Below are 25,029 nucleotides of genomic sequence, written 5' to 3'. Positions count from 1 at the left end.
CCGGGGACATCGTTGCATGGCCTACGGTTAGATGAAAAACTTTTACTTGATGGAAAGAAGCCATTCCTTTCGGATATTGTACTATGGTACAACTCATTCACGTGAAAGTGTCTTATGACAAAAAAAAAAAAAAAAAAAAAAAAACTATGTTTAGATGTGATTTTTTTAACACCTTAAAATACGTGTAAAAAAGTAAAAAACAGTTAAAATGGGACGGAGGGAGTAACATGTCCTCGAGGAATACACGCACACCGGCAATTACTGGCTCCCTTACGAAACTAACCAGCCTGAACATAAAATTTTCAAAACTAACCAGCCTACGTTCAACTTTTCAAAACTAACGAGCCTAATTCTAAGAAACTCGGACGACTCCAACTGATTGAGGGAGAGAAGAGTAGGTCGCCCGTGTCACACGGGCGACCGATGCTGGTTATGACTGAGCGGCTAGGGTCGCCCCTAGCACGGGCGACCCGTGCTATGCATATTATCATGTGAAATGAGCGTGTATGTGACTTTTTCTGGAAAATCATTTCCCTTCCACGGCGAGTGTGCAACTTTTTTTTTTGGAAAATATTTTCATTTCTATTTTTCATTAAATTCAACTATTTTTAAAAAATTCTGATTATTACTTATATTATTTACAAATATTTGTAAATATTATAACAATAATATTTGTAAATTCCGATTATAACAATAATATTTGTAAATTCCGATTATAACAATATTATTTTACAAATATTTTCTCTTTTTTTCCCGATTTCGTTTATTATGTTTACCCTATTTGTAAATATAATTCGATTATTTAATATTTGTAAAAAAGAATTCGAATATTTATAAATTCCGATTACAACAATAATTTTTTTAAATTCTGATTATAACAATAATATTTGTAAATTCTGATTATAACAATATTATTTTACAAATATTTTCTCCTTTTTTTATCGAGTTCGTTTCTTATTATTTTTACCCTATATGTAAATATAATTCAAATATTTAATATTTATAAATATTAAATAATAATTTTTAGGGTTTAACATGTGTGGGTCGCCCACACATTTTTGGATTATGAAATTAATGATCGCCTCTACCAAGGGCGACCTGTGGTGCAGGGTGGGGGAGTGGGGGAGCCGGTACAATCGATTCAAACAACTAAATCACATAAAATTAGTTCTACTTTTACCACCGTGCAACAATCTGACTTTATTATAATAGCGTGGGTGTGTTTCATGCTCCTCATTTTGGCGCATATATATATTGTTTTACGAAATAATATTTGTAAAATATTATTTTACAAATATTAAATATTCGAATTATATTTACAAATAGGGTAAATATAATAAACAAAATTAAAAAAATAATATTTGTAAAATAATATTGTTATAATCAGAATATACAAATATTATTGTTATAATCGGGATTTACAAATATTATTACTATAATTGGAATTTACAAATATTCGAATTTTTCTTTTACAAATATTATTGTTTAATATTTATAAATATTAAATATTCGAATTATATTTACATATAGGGTAAAAATAATAATAAACGAACTCGATAAAAAAAAGGAGAAAGTATTTGTAAAAAAAAATATTTGTAAAATAATATTGTTATAATCAGAATTTACAAATATTATTGTTATAATCAGAATTTAAAAAAATTATTGTTGTAATCGGAATTTATAAATATTCAAATTCTTTTTTACAAATATTAAATAATCGAATTATATTTACAAATAGGGTAAACATAATAAACGAAATCGGGAAAAAAAGAGAAAATATTTGTAAAATAATATTGTTATAATCGGAATTTACAAATATTATTGTTATAATCGGAATTTACAAATATTATTTTTATAATATTTACAAATATTTGTAAAATAATATAAGTAATAATCAGAATTTTTTAAAAATAGTTGAACTTAATGAAAAATAGAAATGAAAATATTTTCCAAAAAAAAAGTTGCACACTCGCCGTGGAAGGGAAATGATTTTTCAGAAAAAGTCACAGTGACACGCTCATTTCACATGATAATATGCATAGCACAGGTCACCCGTGTTAGGGGCGACCCTAGCCCCTTAGTCATAATCAGCACCGGTCGCCCGTGTCAGGGGCGATCTACTCTTCTCTCCCTCAATCAGTTGGGATCGCCCGAGTTTCTTAGAATTAGGCTGGTTAGTTTTGAAAAGTTGAACGTAGGCTGGTTAGTTTTGAAAACTTTACATTCAAACTGGTTAGTTTTGTGAGGGAGCCGGCAATTACTTGATTCGAGTACAGCTCGCTCAATTATTTTACTCCCTTCTTTTTATTTATCGACAAATTTTATACTGTTTTTTTCATAACTTGTTTAAGAATTTAAATTTTGAGGATAAATATTTGAAAATTGAATTATTTTTTTAACAAAACAAGAAGGTTAAGAAAATGTGTCGAGCCCTTCCGCTCAACTTCTCTCCCGACAATTAACAACTTTAGCTACTTTTTTATTTTTCAACGTGTTGCATGATCAACCAGGGGTTCGTCCTAATTACTTTTCTTTCTAAATATTAATAAAATCCGCTTAAATTTGACAAGCAAAAAAAGATGTGATGAAAAGTAAACAAAAGAGGAGCCTACAAATAAGTGGCGATGGTCATATACTCCCGTAGTTGAACTTGTTTGACTAGTGCGATTTTAAAAAAAATGAATGTTTGTATCATTTTCTATCGTATAAAGAGAGTTGGTGGATTATCAAATGAGTGTAGTTTACGAATGCATGGTTGTAATAATTTTAAAAAGATCTTAAAAATAGAAAGTTCATTCTTTTTGAGATATTCGAAAAATGAAAATGGTTCAAATAAAACAGGACCATGGGACTATATGTTACTTCCTCCATTGTATATGTAATGTAGCGTCACGCACTTTAATACTTCTCTAAATTTATTTATAATTTTTTTAAAGATTTTTTTTCTGAATAAAAAATTAACTATTAAATTTTTATTTAGAAAAAACATAATTTAAAAATAAGTTAGAAAATCATATTTAATAAAATATTAAAGTACGTGTCAAATATTGAACGTGTAGAATAAAATCGGTCAGACAGAGTGACGGTGTATAAAATATACAGTTGTCGATCGTATGCTGAAATGTTTTTTCCCACCTCGATGATGTTGAATTTCACGAACCACTACTCATTTGCATTGCTACTCCTAGCTGTCAGGATTTGTCAAAGCTGCCTTTGGTGAATCTAAGACTAAGAAATTTGAAAAGGACTTGCCCAATTATTTTAGCTTTTCCAAGAAATTCGGCGACAGCCTGCAGTACTGCTTCGCTTGTGGTCCTCGAACAACGTAAAAGTTTTGCTTTGCGGTTTTTAAGAATGTAGTTGTCGAGAAAAAGACTAGGGCCCCACATCTTCACATGAGTAACGATTTTACTTCGTCAATCTCGCGAATGTACGGAGGTGAGATGTGCAGATATCATATATTTGTGTTCCGTAAATATTAGCCTTATCGTCAATTTTGATAAATGTTTTGTTATTTTTCTAATAATCATAATGTACGCCAAATCAAAGAAGAAAATATAACGAGTAATAAGACAACCATAAAGTATTAACATAACTAATTACATATATACATAAGATTCAACTCTGCATAATTCAGCTTAACGATGATACTATATAAAATTTAACCGTATGTTATGTAATGTTGTGTGTCCAGAATTTCAATATTTATGTTAGAGGGTTTTTGTGCTCTATAAAATTCGATATTATATAATTCAGTTTAACGTGTATTATGCGATCAATAGTGTTTCATATTATTACTTGTCCAGAATTTTGATATTTATGTTAAAAGAATATTGTGTTTAAGAAATTTACGCATATTATATATGTATAATATGTAGCTAAAATTTACTAGTAGTATTTGGTGTGGCAATCTACATTAAATCAACAAAAATTAGATTAAGTCTTAAATTCCAACTTCAAAATAAATCGGTATATTCCAGTCCAAATGTATAATTCGGGTAATTAAAACAATTTCAACACTGATCAAAAAATCCAAATTTAACGCAATGTCGTCCTAAACCACTCTAATCTAGAACTTAAAAAAGGGATCTTTTTTAATTTATATAATTGGAATTAGGCTAACAAATATATCATGGACTCTCAAAATATTATGATGTATTAATGGATTAACCGATAATTATTGCTTATACTTGTTAATTGAATTAAAAATTTCGTTCTTCTTCAGCCTCACTCCTTGAAGGGGACTAGTGTGTTTGTATTTGGTTTTCTTGAAAAGTATTTTTGATTAATATCAGACGGATCTAAATGATTCCATTCGATAAGGTTAAGGTCCCTCATCATTCTATTGTATTTTCGTAAAGGTCTTTAGGCCAACTCAAATTTGAATCACCAAATGATTCAAATTTAGGACCGCATCTAAATTCTATTCCAATCCTCTGATCTAAATTACATCCAAATTCATTCACTTTTATTTATATACTTTGATTAAAATATAAATCCAAATTTATGGTATGTATTTTGATTGTCTGGGAGGAACAAGAAATGATTTAGCCGACGACGACTAAATCGATAATCCAGTTTTTATTTAAAGTTGTATTATTGTTTAATTATCAATGTTGTATCATTTTGTTTCATATTTTTAATTTTCTATGTATTTTGAAATTTTAATTTGTAATTAATCATCGTTTTAATTATATTCTAATCTTACTTAATTTATTTTTAATAATATTAATAAAATCATCAAATAATATTTTAATTTTAAAAAGATTTAGATAACTGAATAGTAGTAAGAGTAAATGACAAAGTGGTGGCTGAAGTTTGGCGAATTTTACAAAACGGCGGCTGGACTTCAAAAACTACAGAATGGTGGCTCGGTTTTACCTCCGCGTTTTAAAATGGTGGCGGCCGTCTGTCTCCGTTAGATTTGCACCGTTAACTGACAAAAAAATTTAAAAAAATTAAAATAAGAAGGGTAGAAAGGGGTTTTAGGGTATAACAACGGTCATTAGCGAGTGTAGGGGTAGTCTTTAGAGAAGCCCGCGAAAAAACGAGTCTCTTGCCTCCCTTTAACTAAAAAACCCTAACCCCTCTTTCAATCATAATTAATCTTGTAACGAAATCGAAGATCATGGACTGGTTCATGCGCCCCCGTAAGGAAATGCACAAATATGGTTTGCACGAGTGCCCTGACTACAAAGGTAACCCTTTTTTAACCTAAATCTCTGTGATCTGTGATGTATATGTGTATGTGTGCTTAGTATAGTATAATACTAATGCTGTGGTCCCGAATATGTCTTTATGTCCCCCATTGCTTTGCTTGTTTGCCCTAATTTAAAACCCTCTTTACTTCTTTATTGCGTTGCAGACTATCCATCTTTTTTTACTATAAAAATGTATCATGGTGGTCATTTTGAGAATGAGCACAGCAAGTTTGTTGGGTATAAACTCGATTACTTTGATTTCTGTAATGTGGATTTGATGTCGATGTTTGAGGTAGCAGCAATGTTGTCTGAAGCTATAGGTCGTAAGTCTACAGGTGCTGATATGTATTTTAAAGCCCCAAATGAGGGTATGGAATGTGTTAGTAGCTTAGAAACCGATGCTGATGTGTTGCTCATGACTGGGTTGATTTCTGATAAAGTCCAGTATGTAGAAGTATTGGTAGTTCTTATAAAGCCCCTTTCAGTTGAGGGACTGCCTTTAGGAACTCAAACAAACAATGAGGATGTGCCTGTTATAGATGTTGATGAGGAGGATGAGAACTCATCTAGGGCACTTCACAGCACTGGTGAGTCAAATGATGCTGAATTTAGGAGTAATGTAGACCAACCTAGTGGGGGTAAAAAGAAGAGGGTAAAGACTGTTGGCAAGAAACCAAAACCAAAGAAGAAGAGGGTAAAGAGGTCATTCCTCAACAGTGATGATCAGTTTGTGAATGAGGGTGGAGATGTAAATGAGGGTGGTCATCAGTTTGGGAATGAGGGTGGATATGATGGTGGTGATCAGTTTGAGAATGAAGGTAGAAATGAGGGTGGAGATGAGTTTGGGAATGAGGGTAGAAATGAGGGTGGTGATGAGACTGTGAATGACTGTAGAAATGAGAATGTTGATGAGACTGTGAATGAGGGTAGAAATGAGAATGTGAATGAGGGTGGTGAGAAGACTGTGAATGAGGGTTGTGATGATGGGGGTGAGGAGCATATTGATGAGGCTGATGAGGCTGATGATGAGGCTGATGAGACTGTGAATGAGGGTTGTGATGATGGGGGTGAGGAGAATATTGATGAGGGTGATGAGAACATGGATGAGAGTGATGAAGGCACTGAAGATTTTCTTGCTAAGTGGATCCATGGATTTGATACAGATGGTGAGGATGATGAGTCATGGCATCCAGACAGCTCAAATGATGGGAATTCAACCCAACAAGATGAGGTTGAGGATAATGCTAGTGAGTGCAGAAGTGAGCATAGTGTTGGGGGTGAACAACCCAACATTGAGCTTAATGATGAAATCCTTGGAGGCAGTGAAGATGAGAACATGGCTGTAAGCAGTGAGGATGAAGATGATGAAACTTTCCCAGAGTTTGATGAGAGGCAGTTGGTGAATCCCCAGTTTAAAATTGGGATGCTCTTTAGCAGTGGTGAGGTGTTGAGGAATGCAGTAAGGACCCATGCTATACTTGAGAGGAGACCTGTGATAAGGCAGCCAAACATGGGTTCCAAAATTCAGTATGTGTGCAAGCCACCTTGTGCTTGGAAAGTACATGCATCCAAGTGTCAGAAAACTGACTCCTACCAAATCAGGACACTCAGAAAAAGGCATACATGTAAACTGACCTGGCATCAAAAACAGGTAACTGCAGAGTGGATAGCAAACAAGTATATAGATGAGATTAGGATGAATCCAAATTGGGAGGGGGAAGCTTTTCAGAAGAAAGTGGTCAATGAGCTGGGATGCCAAGTGAGCAAGGCCATGTGCTACAGGGCCAAGAAAATTGCTTTGAGGGAAATTAATGGGACTCATGAGGAGTCATATGCTCAACTGTGGGACTATGGAAATGAAGTCAGAAGAGTAATGCCTGATAGTACAATTTCAATTGAATTGGAGGCACAAGAACCAGATGCTGAAAGGGGTAGATTCAAGAGAATTTATATCTGCCTAGGTCCAGTTAAAAGTGGCTTCCTTGCTGGCTATAGACCCATTATTGGGCTGGATGGGTGCCATCTCAAGGGCCCCTTTGGAGGCCAGCTATTAACAGCTGTGGGAATGGACCCAGACGATGGCATGTACCCTGTGGCCTGGTCTGTTGTAGATGCAGAAAACACTGAAAATTGGCTGTGGTTCCTTACAAAGCTTAAGGCTGATCTGAACATAGTCAATGAGGGTGCCTGGACCTTCATATCTGATAAACAGAAGGTAACTGCTAAATTTGCTAAATTTAGTTGTATTTATCTGCTAAATTTCATTCTTAATTTAGTTGTATTTATCTGCTAAATTTCATTCTTAATTTAGTTGTGCTTGTCTGTTAAATAGGGATTGATTAATGCTCTTGAGGAAATTTGTCCAAATACAGAACACAGATTTTGTGTTATGCATTTGTACAAAAACATGCATAAGGAACATAAAGGGGCTGGTTTAAGGACACTGTTATGGAATGCTGCATAGTCCACTACAAACTACCACTTTGAGAGAAATATGGAAGCTATGAAAAAGGTATCACTTTGAGTTGTAATTATAATTTAAGGGCCCCTTTTCTTTTTTGTACTTATATATTCTCTCAACTAATTATGCCTTTTGTACTTATATATTCTCTCAACTTATATGCCTTTTGTACTTATATATTCTCTCAACTTATATGCCTTTTGTACTTATATATTCTCTCAACTTATTACACTTTCTTGCACCAGCTCAATAAGAAATGTTATGACTGGCTAGCTAAAAAGCCAAAAGAGCAGTGGAGTAGATCTGCCTTTAGGACTAATTGCAAAAGTGATATTTTTGTGAATAATCGTTGTGAGGTCTTCAATGCCTCAATCAGAAAAGTAAGGCACCTGCCAATTGTGACAATGCTGAAAAGCATACACATAGCTGTCATGTGCAGGATTCAAAAAAGAAAAGCTGAGTCTGATGCATGGACTGATGAATTCTGTCCTAATGTGATGAAAAAGTGGAAGAGTAAGTTAAAAAGTGCTTTCAAATATATTAATCATTGTTTGACTCTTTGCACTGTGCTAACAATTTTACAATTGTTTTTCATAGGGCTAACAAGAAGTCAGTTGGATGCCATGTCACATGGTCTGGGGGAGCTAGGTTCTTAGTCCAAACCTCAGCAGGAGGCTATGAATTAGTGGTTGACTTGACTGCCAAAACTTGTGCTTGCAAGAAATGGCAGTTGAGTGGCTTCCCTTGTTTCCATGCAGTTGCTTGCTTAAACTCTAAGGACTTTCAGCTGGACTTTGGTATTCACCACTGTTATTCCACTTCCATGTTCAGAAGGGTATGTCTTTGTCTATAGTCACATAATTTGACTTGAAACTTCTTTCAATTATGTAAATTATTTGCACCATTTATGTAGGTTTACAGTCATATAGTGGAGCCAATCAATGGCAAAGAAGAATGGATAAAGACTGGATACACACAGCCATTGCCTCCTAATGTGAAGCCCTCAACTGGTAGGCCTAAACTGAGGAGAAACAAGAAAAATGATATCAAGCCACAAGATCCCAGTTCACACAAGCTGAGAAGGCAAAAGACAAGCCTAAAGTGTAGCCATTGCAACAAGTGGGGGCATAACAAGAGAACATGTGGTAGCAAGGTAGTAATTCTTCACAATAATGCACTTAAAATTCACTAAAATTCTTTAAAAAAAAGGCACTTAAAATTAGTCTTTATTATGCAGAATGAGGGGGGAGGTTCCACTGAGGATGCTCAACCTAGGCCAGGTGAGGGTGAGGCCCAAGCAACTCCAACTGAATTTGCTCCTGGTGGATCTCAGCCAGCCACTCAACCTACTCAGAGTGAGGGAGCTCCTGGTTCTCAGCATCCACCACCAAATGAAGGACCTAGCTCAGCTGGTGTGGCTCCAAAGTCATGGCAAAAAAAGCACAAAACTGTGACTACAAGGGCAGAAATTCTAAGAGCAAGGAGCACCAGGGAGAAAAGGATCAACAAAAAATATGTTGACTAGCTAATTAGTTTCATGTTTATGTAAACTTGTTTCATGCCTTTTGATCAAACTTTTGTAAGGCTAAACTAATGCCTCTTTTGTTGGCCTAAGTCATTTGCCAAGTTGAAGTTTGCTTTTGGATACATTTTGTAAGGCCAAACTAATGCTTTTTGTTGGCTTAATTCCTGTAAAAATATTGAACATCTATGTATGCCAGATGCTTTGCTATTTAAGCAAAATTTAAATGTCACTTTCCTTGTGTGCATTTCTATTCCTTCTGTGCATTTCAATTTACTACAATTTCATCTCTACCATTTACTTCCAGGGCTATTACTAGTGTGCTTTTTACAGTAAAGATAAAGGCAAATTCTAGACAACAAAACAAACCATTTCATTCATTACACTGCAAAACCAACCTTTCAACCACAATTCATTACAAACTCAAAACCTCCATCCACCATACTTTAATACAGATCTAACCTACCACACATACAACATTACTCCACTGTCTCCACTGACCTAGTTACTACACTAACAACAAAGACAAACACAAACACAAGCAACATACGAAGCCTCCATTTTCTACTTTCCATCATTTTTACCTCAATTAACTTCTTCTCATTTTCGGCTTCCATGGATCTTAACCTTCTCAGTAGACCTGGTATAACGACTTTGGCTCGATTGCAGAGGGGGGCATCCACCCATTTGAAAAAGCCACATCCATCATTGGAGCAATTTCTGAAACGACGACCAGCATTTGCATCTGTCCAGGCCACTCTTTCTGCTGCTATCATGCCACAATGACAGTAATCCATAGCTTCACCCTTGTTCCTCTTAGATTGCTAGGTAGAAATGGGCTCTGTGTAGTGTATCTGACTGATTATGCCTCTGTGTAGTGTATATATATATATATACTGCCCTTGCTAATGACCGTTATATACCCTAAAACCCCTTTTTACCCTTTTTATTTTAATTTTTTTAAATTTTTTTTGGGGTTAACGGTGCAAATCTAACGGAGACAGACGGCCGCCACCATTTTAAAACGCGGAGGTAAAACCGAGCCACCATTCTGTAGTTTTTGAAGTCCAGCCACCGTTTTGTAAAATTCGCCAAACTTCAGCCACCGATCCAATTTTAGATCTTTTTTTAGTACACGACTAGAGTGTTTGGAATAAAATTATCCCAAATTTAATTTTTTACATCATGATTGGATTGGAGATGCCCTCAAACTGTCTTTTTATGTCCAATTGATTTTACATCTTACCATACGAAGATATATTCACCCCGTACCTCATGTACCTATCTAAGGTCACATTCACGACAGATTTTTTCATAATTATAAATATATTGACGTTATGTTTTCGGATGGCGCACTATAAAACATTCGGCGAATGTTGTTCGGGTACAAGGTTTTTTTTTTTTTTTTTCTCATCTGTGGTCCTCAAATACACTAAACTACTGTCCATATATATATGAAAATAAAAAAAGACAATGATATATATTAAAATTTTGATTTGACATCTTCATATATTTGTGGGATGCAATTGCTCTGGCACAACTGATTTTTTAGGGTGGTCCTTTAAATTAATAATGCTTTGACATAGAGAGTGACATGTCAAAAAGATTTGGTGAATGTTATTTTAATCGTACATAATTATTAATTTTTGAATTCCTATTTTTAATCCCAAAATGAATGCTTGATGTAAGGTGGTCTCCGGAATATCTTTAGTTTGCGTGAGCCATGATCAATATTTATTTGTTTTACTTTGATCAAGAGATGAAGTAAAAAAAATTATATTATTATCTTTATATCTCATTCTTATGATATTATATAGATTCAATAGAATTTAAAATATTTTGTTTATAAAAATTTAGTCCATTAATAACTTTATAAATGAATATATATATTATTTAAAAATATCATTAATTTTTAATAAATAGACATATAACTTTTAGTAAAATTACTTTTAAAGAGGATATTATACATATTAGTTTTATTTTTATTAATCTTGGACATAAATTACCAAGAAAATGAAAAAAAGTTAGGAAAGGAGAATAAACATGGAAACGGATAATGAGTGATATGGCGCAAATATAAAATTAACAATAATAAAAAAAAATGACAATTTTTATGAGACAAATAATAGGACAACTTATTTCTCTGCTGTAGTTACGCCAGCCAAAAGGTCCCAATAAAAAGAATACAATATTTATGAAATAAATAATAATAAAAACATCTTTCTTCTTCGATAATTGTATTAATTAGTCAAAAGACCCCGCAATATAATTAGAACATATAATTAGAACTTGGTTTAGGGATATGTATGGTGAGTTTTTTTTATCTTTCTATATTTACCTATCATCCATTAGATGAGAAATGTGAAATAATGTAAAAAAGTTTCGATCTTTTCTCTAATATTTTAATTTATTAAATAAATAATTGATTATCAAATGAACACCATTCTTAAAAAAACTAGTTTGAAGAAAGAAAAAACGTAGAGAGTAGAACTAAAACATTCTTTCTTAATTTTATCATGTGATCATTTATTTTGAAAATTTGAAATAAAAAATACTTTTATATCAGAATCATTACATTTAACAACTAGAGCAAACATGTGAAAAATAAAGAAACAACACGAACAAACACAACATGATTGTTGTACAATCTAAGATTGTTGTCCGATATATTTTTATTTCTGTTTTACGGTGTGTTTATCATGACTACACAATAAATTTAGAATTTGATAAATTTATTTAATTTTGAGTGATTTACACTATTTAATAATAACTATTTAATAATGTTATATTTATAACAATCACATCAATTATAATATACTTAGATTTATAGATTTTACTATTCTTCTTTCAGCTTTTTGGGCTTTACCGAGACCCTTTGGGTGAACTTAAAAGAAATGCTTCTTCCTTAAAATAAAAAAATGGAGTACAGGTTAAAAGCAAACTAAGACTTATGTATAAGTCACCTTATAGTAGAATTCTGAAAAAAAGTTAGCATTCTTAGCTTCCAGAAACTGGCTTTTAAGCTGTTGCCAAACACCCCTACGATCTTACTCGTAAAAACCCAGTGATACAGTTGGTCAGAAGCAGACCAGCTAAGAATCCGGCGGCATGCACAGAGCGATTAAAAATCTGGACCACAATTTTCAAACACAGCAATGAACAATGATCAGTCAATTAGTGGCATCACTTTACACAATTACACCACACTCAAAAGCTTTTATAATTGTTCCCACAGTACTTAGTTACATTCAGAGATCGAAACGTGTCCGGTGTCCCTAGGGCTGGTACAAATAATATGCAGCCAATGCCCACTAAGCCTTTGGAATTTGGGCTCACCCGAAAGTAGAAACATTAATATTATTATATTTTCGATATTAATTGTTCCACTTGCATTCTTTCCTTGTTTAGCGCTAGCCGGCCTTTGCATGGGGTGACAATCAGCATAAAAGCAGGCCATAAACAAGTGATTTAATCCTTAAGTCAAGAATATATGTATATAATAAGTTATGTTCATTCTTGTTGGTTATATATGCTTTTTCTCTTGCGGCATAGCTATGCAACTTACCTGCTCTTTGCTCGCCTACAATAGGATAAAAATAACACAATGCAGAACATAGTAGAACAAGTGGATCTCATAGGTGCTGCATATGATTTAGTATAGGGAGGCAGTATAGTCTTCATTTTGCTAAAACCTAGATGGATAATCCAATAATAAGTCATTGGCATGCTTTGCCACGCTGCTTTCTGTCTTCTGCAATGTGCTTTCTTTGCTTGCCTAGAAACTACTGTGGTGCTGATATATGTATAAAATATAATGTTCATGCAAGAAGCAGTTTCTGCTTCTAACTTCTACTTCTACTTATCCCTGATCTGTTTGTGTAAATAAACAGAAGCATTTTTAAAAATCTAAAAATGCTAACTTTTCTTTTGAAGCTTCTAATTTTTTCCAAACACTTTATTAACTTAGCTACCTATCACCTCTAATCACTTTTTTACTTTAAGCAAAGAATTTTTTTTTTTTTTTAAAGTTTTTAAGCCTGCCCAAACGGCTTCAATATATCATTCCCCTGGTTCGATTGAGATTAATCACTACAACTATAACTGTTAAATTGTGATTTACGCTATTCAATTTACTGTTCAACCACCTAATATAATTTAAAAAAGTGCATTAGAATTATTATGTATTTTAGATTCAAATCACTGTTTTAAGACAAAAGTAAAATATATAATTCAAATTAAATAATACAAGATTCGAAATTTTTAAAATTAATCAATGATAGATGATAAACTTTCTCCACGTTTAATTATAAATGTCTACTCTCATTTAATACAAAAGCCGGGGGTTGTGTTTAGACTTTTTAGTACTAGTACAATAGTATTTATTTTTTAAACAATTATATTACAAAAGCCGGGGTTGTGTATAATTTATTATTTTATGTAATATAACAATATACTTTAGAATGATATAATTATCATACTTATTTATTTGCAGTTGCGATTTAAATTTTGTGATTTTTAAATATTTAAATTCATATCTAAATCATAAATAGATGATTATTCAAAAATTTTAAAATTCAAATATAGATGGTGCGAGCTATTAATACCATGGAAGTGATAGAATTAATGTACTACCGCTAATTAAAGTAATTTTATATTCAAGGCCGGAAGGGCATAGTGCATGTGATACCGCGTGCGGGTATAACAAAGATGCCAGAAAGTCTATCATCTTGACTTGAAGAATATAAAATTACAGGACTACAGTACTGTGTGAATGTCTGAAATTATAATGCGTAGTATATCTAGCTGTATACTATAAAATAAAGTAAATAAAGCCAACAACATCCATGCAAAAGATGTTTGGTAAAAGTGGTGGACCAATGCCCCTCGATGTCAAAATTTTATGGTTAATATTCTAGGTTTCCTTAAAGAAAATATTACCGGTATTATTGTATAGCTTTTTGTTGTAGCACAATTCAATGTTATACTAAAATATAATAGATAAAATAATTTATAAGTGTAGTACCTATTCATCTCTTATAAAAAATTTCACCTCAAATACAATATAAAAGCAATATTTATATTTGATTTTACCGTCAACATATTAAGTTAATAAAAGTTTAATAAATATAAAAGATTTAATAAATATATTATATTCAATTTTCAGATTAATTAGAAAATATATTCAATTGCCAAAGTTTTTTTTAATTTTGTTATTATTTGTTTTAACGGATCCTGTTAAAATCAACTGATACTTAACGGCGCAGTGACCTCAATGCAAATTTTTATTAGTTCAGAAATTTTAGTCTGTGATCCATTGATCCAATTATAAGTTGATCAGTTGGTCACGAGTTCAGTGATTTTTTTTCCTATTAACTCTTAAAAGAAATAATATTTGAAACTGTTAGGTATAAGTTGGTAAATAATATACAAGGTTATTCAAATGTTTTCTAATAATGTGAAAAGTAATGATTGATTGATGCCCAAATATTGATATCAAGCTAAGAAATTTATGAGTTCTCTATAAATCAGTATTAGTTATGATATATTTAATCCATATTAATAATGTTATACTCTTACTTAAATTTGAATATTCATGATTGGTTTTCAAGATAGCAAGCCTCAAATCCTCCATAATTCATATTTCAGGAAATTCCATGAGATCTTGATTATAATTAAGATTAAGAACCATGGTTCAAATGTGAGCGAGCATATATTTTTTTTCTCTCTGTCAGCACGAGTGTAAAAGGAAATATTATTCCCCCGGGCTCTTGTGAAGTGAGTGATAATAATTGGGGGTGGAATCATGGTTTTTATATATAATTGGGGGCCGGTACCACAAAAGTCTTGGACAACATAACATTGTTTATTTATTTTACAAAATCAAAATCAACCTCTTTTCCATCTCCTCTCCCCTCTATTTATATTGCTGACAAGAATCAAATGCTTCATCAACAAATTTCAACACTTTAACATTCTGAAACTTCTACCTTCCCCTTACTAGCAACTACAATTTATTTCTTCTTTTCATATCTAAATCAAGAAACATGGGTGTGCAATCTCCAAACCTCGCGCGCAACAAAAAGACCTGCAGAGCCTTAGGAGTCCCAACCATTGATCTTTCAATGGACAGAAGTGTAGTTTCCGAGCAAATTATCAGAGCTTGTGAAGAATATGGGGTTTTCATGATCACCAACCATGGGGTGTCTAATGAAATCATATCAAGAATTGAGGAAGAAACTTTCGATTTCTTCGCCAAGCCTGCAGTGGAGAAACATTATTCTGGACCTCCGAATCCTTTCGGTTATGGTTGCAAAACGATCGGCTTTCATGGAGATATGGGTGAACTTGAGTACCTCTTGCTTGAAGCGAACCCTTCATCAGTTTCTCAAAGATCTATGGCTCTCTCCAATAACCCAACAAGGTTTAGGTAAATTTTTTAAGATTGGTGCATTCAATTCCGTATACTTTTGCTAATTACTATAGTATATATTTATTGACATGCCATGCAACATTGTTCTCAAATAAAAAACTTTCTGTCTTGACAAATTTTTTGAAGCAAACAGTCAACTTTTTCCATTGTTAACCAAACATTGTTGCCGTACGTGTTGAGCAATACTCTCATTGATTATTCAGTTATTTAATTAGTATAGTATGTATAGGTGGACAAACTAGTTTCTTTCTGTCGCCCCATATATGATAGGTTATGTTTCTATATATTCCATGGTCAGCATCGTAATTATACTTAACCAGCTAAGGAACAATAGACAGGCATATGCATAATTATCTAACCATATCTGACATTTCTAAAAATATTACAGCTTTTGTAAAAGTTCGGTTTAGTAGCCTAGAAATAAATAAAATATACTATAACTTTTAGAACTAAATAAAATATACTATAACTTTTGTTGTTGCATGTATTTTATTTCTAAAAATGTGTATTTAAGGAACACTTATCAATTTAATTCATAACTAGTGAATACTTTCAATCTTTTAACTAGTGAAATGTAAGTAGTTAATTTCATATATTGAAATGTTTTTGCATAAGAAATTTTATGAGAAACTTAACTTCAATTTGTCATGGAATAATACTAAAAATAATATATGGAATATAAGTAAAAGACATCATTTTTGATACCATATTTAAAAAATATAAGTCTACGACGGAAGGCTTTTAAAATCCATATATATATGTTTCTGGTCAAAAGAGTGCACGTGCTGAAACCAAGTCTGGTGTTCATAAAATTGGACATACAATTGACAATTATGTTACCCAATTCACATTTCTTCTATTTGTTTAACTCCCAGTAAAAGACATGGTGAATATATTTGTTGAACTCCTTCCTGCCAAACATTGCCCCACAAACAAGAAGTTTTGATGTTAGTAGAACACAAATGTATTATATTTAAATGAATAATTCAATCAAACAAGAATATGATGTCTATGATTTATGAAAACTTTAGAATGTTTCTTGTATGAATTGTCAAGATTGTGACTCATAGCAATTTAATATATGTAGTGGTATGCATTTCGTGTTCTGGTTACTGTATATGTTTAGATAAGCATTTCTAGTAGTTTTGGCAATTAACTAAGATTAATGTGCAGATCAGGATTTTAAGGCAATAGTGTGTCCCCTAGAATCTTACTCACTATGAACTGATAACATTAGTTTTATATGTAAAAATGGAATCTGTCAATGTGAGCTTGAGTTGAAATGGCAATCCTGTTCTCATAGCAAACAGCTACATAGATATCACAAAGACAGAAACCGATTATCTGTTGAACTGTTAATTTAGCCAAATTGAGAGCAACAGGTAAAGAGCTTGTCTTGTCCAAAAAAAGATGTTTAAGTGTACTCCATTACTAGCAAGAATTGAGCAAATATCATAATGAGAAAAATAGTAGTATTTGTTTTTCTCATTTCTGCTATATATCATATTGCAGCTGTGTTGTTAATGATTATGTACAAGCTGTAAGAGGGCTCACATGTGATATTCTTGATCTTGTGGCCGAAGGCTTATGTCTTGGAGACAAATCCGTACTAAGTAGGCTCATAAACGATGTAGAAAGTGATGCTGTTTTTCGGGTCAATCATTATCCTCCGTTTGATCAGAGTCCAAAGGTTTTAAATCCAACTGCCGACTTTCAAATGCGTGATGATAAATTTGCCAATAATGGTGATTCTTCCCGGGTAGGATTTGGAGAGCATTCGGACCCTCAAATCTTGACCATTTTACGATCCAATGATGTTGGGGGACTTCAAATTTGTTCTCATGATGGACTTTGGGTCCCCGTTCCTCCTAACCCTACCGAGTTTTGTGTGCTTGTTGGTGACACATTTCAGGTCATTACTCGCATTAAGAACAACACTAATCATGCATAGAGTGATGTTATATACTCCTTCCGTCTCCCATTTTGTTTAAGCTTGTTTTACTAGCGTTCTTTTTGGAACATCCAAAAAAGGAAAGTGGTTCAAATAAAATGGGGCGGAGGGAGTACGTTTTTTAATCAGCTTTACTAACATTGTTGTTTCTTAATGCAGGCTTTGACAAATGATAGGTTCAAGAGTGTGAGACATAGAGTCATGGCGAACTCCAACAATAAGCCAAGACTATCTATGATGTACTTTGGCACACCATCCCTCGACGCAATGATCTCTCCTTTACCACGAATGGTATCATCCCACAATGCACCTCTCTACAAGCCCTTCACTTGGTGCGAATTTAAGAAAGCTGCATACTCCCTGCGCCTAGCTAATCGAAGACTTGACCTGTTTAGGCACAATTACAATGAGAACAGTGAAAAAATCACGCAATGTTAATGTCATCCAACCACGAATGGAACTGGTTCACACACAAATTAGATGGGTAAGTTGTGTGCATATAGGTTGCTCAATTAGAGGCTTCAAGGGAGCTTGATTTGTTTTACATTCATGTAGCTAGAGTAATTTTTGTAATCTTTTGGAGGACGTAAATAGTAGTGTGATTGAAAGTTACTATATCCTCACCAGAAGGGGGGAATATTGACTTCAATTCACTGGTATGTAAAATTTGCATCTTTCATCATCTCGGGCAAATATTGTTGATAATCAAGGATTGGACCAGAGATATTAAGCATTGCGTGTTGAAGACCTAAAGTTGATGAGTGAGCTAGCTAGCACTACACAAAATATAGGCTTTTCTGAAAGCCATTTCCTGAGAGCGTATCTGACGGGAGTTAGCATCTGACGGGCAAGTGAGCTAACATCAGAGAGCTGTGTTTGGTCGTCGGAAGTTGAATGATGTCGTCCTGTGTAGTGTTATTGCCTGTCCGCTCCATCTGGCATTGCTGTTTTTTTGGTCACAGTCTGGCATTGCTGTTGCAGTTTGCACCGGGCAACAACGGTTGTTTTGCTGAGAAAAATTGGAAAGTTATTTGGTAAATTTAAAAATAAATTTTTATAACATTTTTTAATTAAAAATGTTTTTAGGAAAAGTAAGTCCCAATATTTTTGAAAAAAGTTACTCCTCCATTTTGAAATATAAATTGTTTGATTTTTTGGTACACATTTTCAAAATCTTTAAACCGAATAGTTAATTATTTTTAAAATGTTCTATTTTTTTAATTAAAATATATTAATAATAATATAATTTGGGGAAAAAATTACAAAAATGATGATTTGAGCGATGTGGTCAAGGACTTAAAAATGTGTGCCTCATTTAACTTATATTTCAAATCTAACGGATATTATTTAGCTTTTGCAGCAAATTTCGCTACTATATCTCACCAAAAACATTATTTTTTATATGATTTAAAATATTAAAATAATAAAAATTACCAAACAATTATCTAATTTGAATAACAATCCTATTTTTATCAACACTTTTTCTAAAATCACAACAGATTTTAACAACACTCTCAAACTGAACCTAAATAAAAGTACGTATAGTTGTTTATAAGCTAAAATTGAGGATTTACTTATAAATAAGAAGTATGTTTGAATGTTATTTACAACTTGTTAGTTATAAAATCATTAATATAGTAGTAAATATTATAAATTATATTTTAATAATATAAATTTATAAATATTTATAAGTCAAATTAAAAGTCACTAAAGGAAGTTGGGTTTTCAACTTCTACGTATAAGTTAGAAGTTGATTTATAAACATTTTTACATAAATAATAGAAATAAGCTAATTCATATGAGCATCTACAATCATGTACAATATTTAATTAAAACAATTAATAAAAAATATAGATATTATTATATACAAAAAGTTTAGCTTCAATAGGACCTTGTTGTCTATAAATTAAAAAATATATATAAACATTTTTTCGTTTCTAAGAATATAAACTACTCATACACATTCCTTCAATACATTATACGCTTGAATATTTTTGCAATTATTTTACATGAAAGAGTACTATATTTTTGTAAGAAACCCGTTTTATAGTATATCTGTAGTTACTATAAGCCATTTTTGGTTATAAGCCACCCACTTGTATAGGTTTATATCTTGGGCCTTAAGTTGAGCTCATCCTAAATCTTTAAATGATGAATTGTATCCGTTGGTAATAGATATGGCGCTGTTTGTTTTAAAGAATCAGAAGCTGGTTCTGACTTCTGCTTTTCTTGACTTGTTTGTATAAAAGAGTAGAAGCAGAATGTTAGCTTCTCTCACAGCTTCTGCTTCTTTTCCAAACACTTTATTAACTTATTTATTTTTTACTTCTACTCCACTTCTTTAATATAAGTAAGAAGTGACTTCTTTTAAACTAACCCAAACGGCCTCATAGAATTATATATAGAATTATAGAATAACTAAATAAAAAATTGATTGATTAATAATCATAGGTGTGCCCTACGTATATATAAACACGTCAATATGATACAAAGTTTCTTACTTTTTCGAAACAAAAGCTTCTATTAAGTGAACATTTAAATTTTTGCCCTGTAACCTCTTTTATATTTTCTTTTATTTATAAAAGAAAACGTTTAGTCAATGTGATCTTTAATATCCGAAAAAATTACTCACAAACTAGACCTCGTTAAAACTCCGTAAGTGTAAAACCCTCTCGGAGAAAACTCAGGAAAAAAGAGCGCCTTAGAGCATCTCCAAACATAAAAAACCGTTAGCTAAAATATGAGTTGGCATATTAAAAATAAAAAATATAGCCAACCTCTCGAAAAATTCACACTCCAACTATATCTATCTATTCTCTATAATTTTAGTCAACCTCATATGGATGGCTATGAACCTCTACAGATCTCTAAAAAATTTGTGAGAAGATTACACATCATTTATTACCATATTGAATTGATATATTCATTGGAACAATCTAAAATATTAATAACATACTACTCTTAAATTATAATCAATCAATATAGCCAATATCATTAAAGTACAAAATCTTACTGGTTCAGCAAATTTTACATAATGTCTTGCATGTCCAATATAGCCAATGATTATAACAAACACCATTGAAGATGCTCTTACAAAACAAAAATACATCATTTACAAGTAAAAACCGTATCTTCTCATAATTATATGAAGCCCTCTGCTATCAATCTTTGTCGGCACAATGACTTGTACGTTTATATTGTCCGCTTTCCATCCACTATCTTCTGCTTCTAATTAAAAACCAAAACTTTGTACAATAAAATATTTAACACTAAATCTGCAAGATGACCGAAAACATTAAGATAATTAAATGATTAATGTTGACAAACACTAAAATAAATAAATAAAATACAAACAAATTTAAAACAAAAAGGTAAGCCAATAATTGGCACTTGATTGACTCTGGTCAAAATATTCCCACAATAAATCATCCATAAATCAAACAATCAAACTTTCAATTAAGGTACAATTAACGCTCTCAATTAGCGTCACAATTAACGCCCTCAATTAGTGGCAGAATAAAAATTTAACGTCCTTTCTTTCTGAAACTGCCTAACAAACCCCCTCATCGATCCTGAAACAACCTTTGTCGCCTTCGTCTTTTCCTGCCACTATTGTCCTTTCACTTCCACACACAGTTGTTGTACCTCTCATCTCCAAATTTCAAAACCGCTTATCTACACCTGAAAATGTCCGATCTTTCGATGAACGAGTCACCATCAAGCATCTCGAATAACGTTAGGAGACTTTCTCGTGGTCGAACTATAATTGATAAAATATTGTACCAGTTTCACTAAATTTCTGTGCGAAAATAAATTCTAGTAACCATGAAAACTCTATCTATTTTGGGAAGAGAGATCGAATTAATCAACTGAAACATCATACTTCAAAGTTGATCTTCCCCTCAGAATGACGAGGAAATACAAAATTATTATAGTTATTCTGTATAATGTCCTATTCGCTTGCTTAATGTATCTTGTTCGGATTCCTAAGATGCTACAAGAATATAGTATTTTAACGATTTTTTGTCTCTCAATAACTTAATTTCAAAAGATATAAAAAAGTAATAATATCATGTGACAGATATCTAGAAATTTCTGATTTTTTCTATAAATATATACCAGTTGTCTTTAAATTATTGGATTATATGAGATGTTAAACATTAGTTTATTATACATATAATTAGTATCGGTCTGTTGCTGCTTTTCGTTCAACATCTTTTTTTCTAGATCGGCCTATTGTTATTTTTATTAGATTATTAGATATTTTTTCTGCCCAGATATGTACTGCTAACATTCGGTCGTGACTTAACATTCGGTTGTTGAGCGGGCTGCTTTGTGAGTATTTAGTTATGTGACACATATACAACATGTACAGTTCATCGATGTGGTGTTACTGCTGTAACGTAGCTGCTCCGACATGGCTTGTTTTTAAATCGTGTTTGCATTTAATTGTTAAATTTAAATTTAATCTAATATATATACTAGTTTAGAATACGTCTCATGCACATATAAATTTTTAACAATATATATATTTATTTAAAAATTCATGCACAGATATTTCTATATTAATATATATTATAATATATTCTTACATAATTTAATTTATAAATTTTCTTACTAATATTTTATATACTGATTTATAATGATTTATACATTATTATGGTAAAAATTTTATTAATGTGAAAAGTGAAAAAGATTAGTAATGATTAATGGTTATACTTTAAACTGAACAGGAAATTGGAAGGAGAAAATTATTTATGAATTTTATAGTAAGAAATATGTTTTATCTCGAAAATCTATTTTTATTTGGTTTAGAATATGAAAAAAAATTAAAAATCTTACTCCAATTACAAAACTCAATATTTTTTATTTTAATAAAATTTCTTCTACTTTATTTACCCCATAAAAAAAGTAAGAGACATATTCTACTTACAAAACTTACTTCTTTAATTCAGAACATCAAAACTATAAATTACATTTTATATTTAAATATTACATATAAAAATCTTTTATACCGTGTATATCTTAACTGTTTATCGAACAAAAAAAATTCTACAAGTTCATAATATTCTGCGATAATATACTAAATAAACAATCAAACTATTAATAATTATATTTTTAAAATTATATTTTTCATTAAATACATAATTATATATTTAGAATTAGTTGGGGTAAAATATTGTCTTCCGTGTAAGTTGTAGTGAGTGTTTGCATCTGTCAAGGACAAATCAACAAATTAATTAATTAACTTTAAATATTATTTTATTTAAAATAGTGTAAGAATCCATTACATCACGACAATTTAAATATTTAATTAATTAGTACATTTTTGTAAATTTATGATTATATTTTATTAAAAAATATTTAAATAGTCATATCTAATCCGTGCAAGAAATTATCTTATAATTGAAATGTAAATTGTAGTGAGTATTTGTAACTAGTAACGATGCTTCATGATGTAAGAAATTGTCTTAGGATTGAAACATGAGTTGTGAGTGTTTGTGGTTCTGGTAAATCAAATATCGAGCACCATTGGGTAGTCCAATGTAAGGTTATCGTCTTTTGATCGAAACGCTGAGAATTAGGATGCAATTTCAGATAGCGGGTCGAGTTCGAATAACAGTATTTATATCATATACTCCCTCTGTCCCATTTAATTGTATACGTTTCTTTTTAACTGCTCGACACGCATTTCAATGCTCTTATAAAATAGAGTTCCGTAACTTATTTTTGAGATTTTCTTTTTCTGTATAAAAATATAACATCCAAACTTTAATTCAGAAAAGAAAAATTTTAAAAATAGATTACACAACTACACTTTGCAGGAGCATTAAAGTCCGTGCCGCGTCCCCGTCCCCAATGTATACAACTCAGGGGGACGGAGGGAGTATTATTTTTCAGGCAATTTCGCGCGGGTAACCCGAAAGTGATCCGTTTTTCGAAGTTGATTTATGGATCAACCAGAATTCGATCCGAACACAAAAAACTCCAACCCAAATTTGTATTTTATGAATCGAATTTGTGGCAAGTTGTTGAGTCCAATCTAATATTGACAGCCCTAGCGAGGATAGATATTCAATTTGTAAGATTCTAATGAAGTCATATTAGTAAAAAAAAAATTAAATTTTAGTACCAATTATTTAAAACCCAGTTATAATTATAAAATATAGATATTTAATAGAGAATTGATAGATAAACTCCACATTTTACTATTTAAGTTCCAATTCCAAATTATATATCATTTTTTCCCATGCTTTCTTCACATTTTTCATCCATATTAGTGGTGATAATGAGATTTGGATAAATGAAAAAATTGAATTGGAGTTTAAATAGTAAAGTTTGGAGCTTATTTATCAATTCTCTATTTATATTTTATAATTTTGTGATTTTTTTCATAATATAACCCCAGGATAAAGACCTGGATTAGACTCATCATTGAAAAATAGGACTGTGACCCTCTGTATAATTGAGCGAATTTAGTTCCCGTACAAGGTTTTCTTTTTTCCTGTCCTTTACGTCCCTAATTAAATACAGTTAAATTTCATTATTCACGCATTTGGACGTTTGGTGATTGTTATTGATATTATTAAAGTATTTTTCGTTTGTCGTCCTCCTGTAGGAAAACCCCACCCACTTTAAACAAGAAGGAATCTGAAAAGCGATACTACACTATCTACTAGTACCAAACGCTTTTTGAGCTAGTTTAATACAGTACTTACGGTCACGGACAGTAATAACTGATATTAATGATTTGAAACTAATATTAAAACCCTTTTAAAAAACCAAATTAAATCTATAAATTTTATTTTAATGAGGTGAACAAATCATTTCGTGTACTATAAAGTATTAAGGAAAATTACAAGTAAAGAGAACTAACCCATGCTTAGAAGAAAAAAAATATACCAATATCAAATGCAAGTGCAGGATAAACTTAAACACTTGTCTCAGATTAAAATAAAGTTAAGGACCTTCAAAATTGTTGGGCTAGAATAGAGTTACGTATTATTGTCCTAATGGCTTATTTTAAGGTTAAATCCGAGTATCTTGTTATTTTCACCCTTCAGTAATTAACATTTTAAATTCATTCCGCTATAACTTTACATAAAATGATTTCTTTCAAAATAATAAAATGCACATTTTCTGCGTACTGCAGGAGTGCAGGAGATGATCTCATTTATACATCTGCCAGAATATTTTGATGAAGGAGTTCATAAAATTTCCGGCAGGAAATCATTTGGCCTGGCAGAATTGCCCCATTCCACTGGAGTCCTTTTTTCCCTAAATATTCCACCACAGTGCTTGTTTTTCCTAAATATAACAAATATAACGTTCCACCATTTTGATATATTGGGGGTGTTTGAGTGGGTTTTTAACTCTGCTTCTGGAGTTGGAGTTTTAAATTAGACTTATTCGTACTAAAAAGTCGGAAATCACTTATAAAAAGTTAGGATTCTAACTTATAAA

At 31.8% G+C, this 25,029-nt stretch overlaps 1 protein-coding gene across 1 annotated transcript; it reads left to right on the top strand.

Annotated features, from left to right (window-relative positions):
- Positions 1–15,042: 15,042 nt before the first annotated feature.
- Positions 15,043–18,729, top strand: LOC108213150 (gibberellin 2-beta-dioxygenase 2). Its single transcript, XM_017384889.2, has 3 exons — positions 15,043–15,611; positions 17,127–17,526; positions 17,725–18,729. Exons 1-3 carry the CDS (start codon positions 15,229–15,231, stop codon positions 18,001–18,003), a joined length of 1,062 nt encoding a protein of 353 aa, XP_017240378.1. The 5' UTR covers positions 15,043–15,228; the 3' UTR covers positions 18,004–18,729.
- Positions 18,730–25,029: the final 6,300 nt, after the last annotated feature.

The sequence above is a fragment of the Daucus carota genome, chromosome 3 (genome assembly GCF_001625215.2).
Source record: "Daucus carota subsp. sativus chromosome 3, DH1 v3.0, whole genome shotgun sequence".
Lineage (NCBI taxonomy): Eukaryota > Viridiplantae > Streptophyta > Magnoliopsida > Apiales > Apiaceae > Daucus > Daucus carota.
The sequence above is the reverse complement of the archived record's forward strand: the minus strand, read 5'-3'. Positions and strand labels throughout refer to the sequence as shown.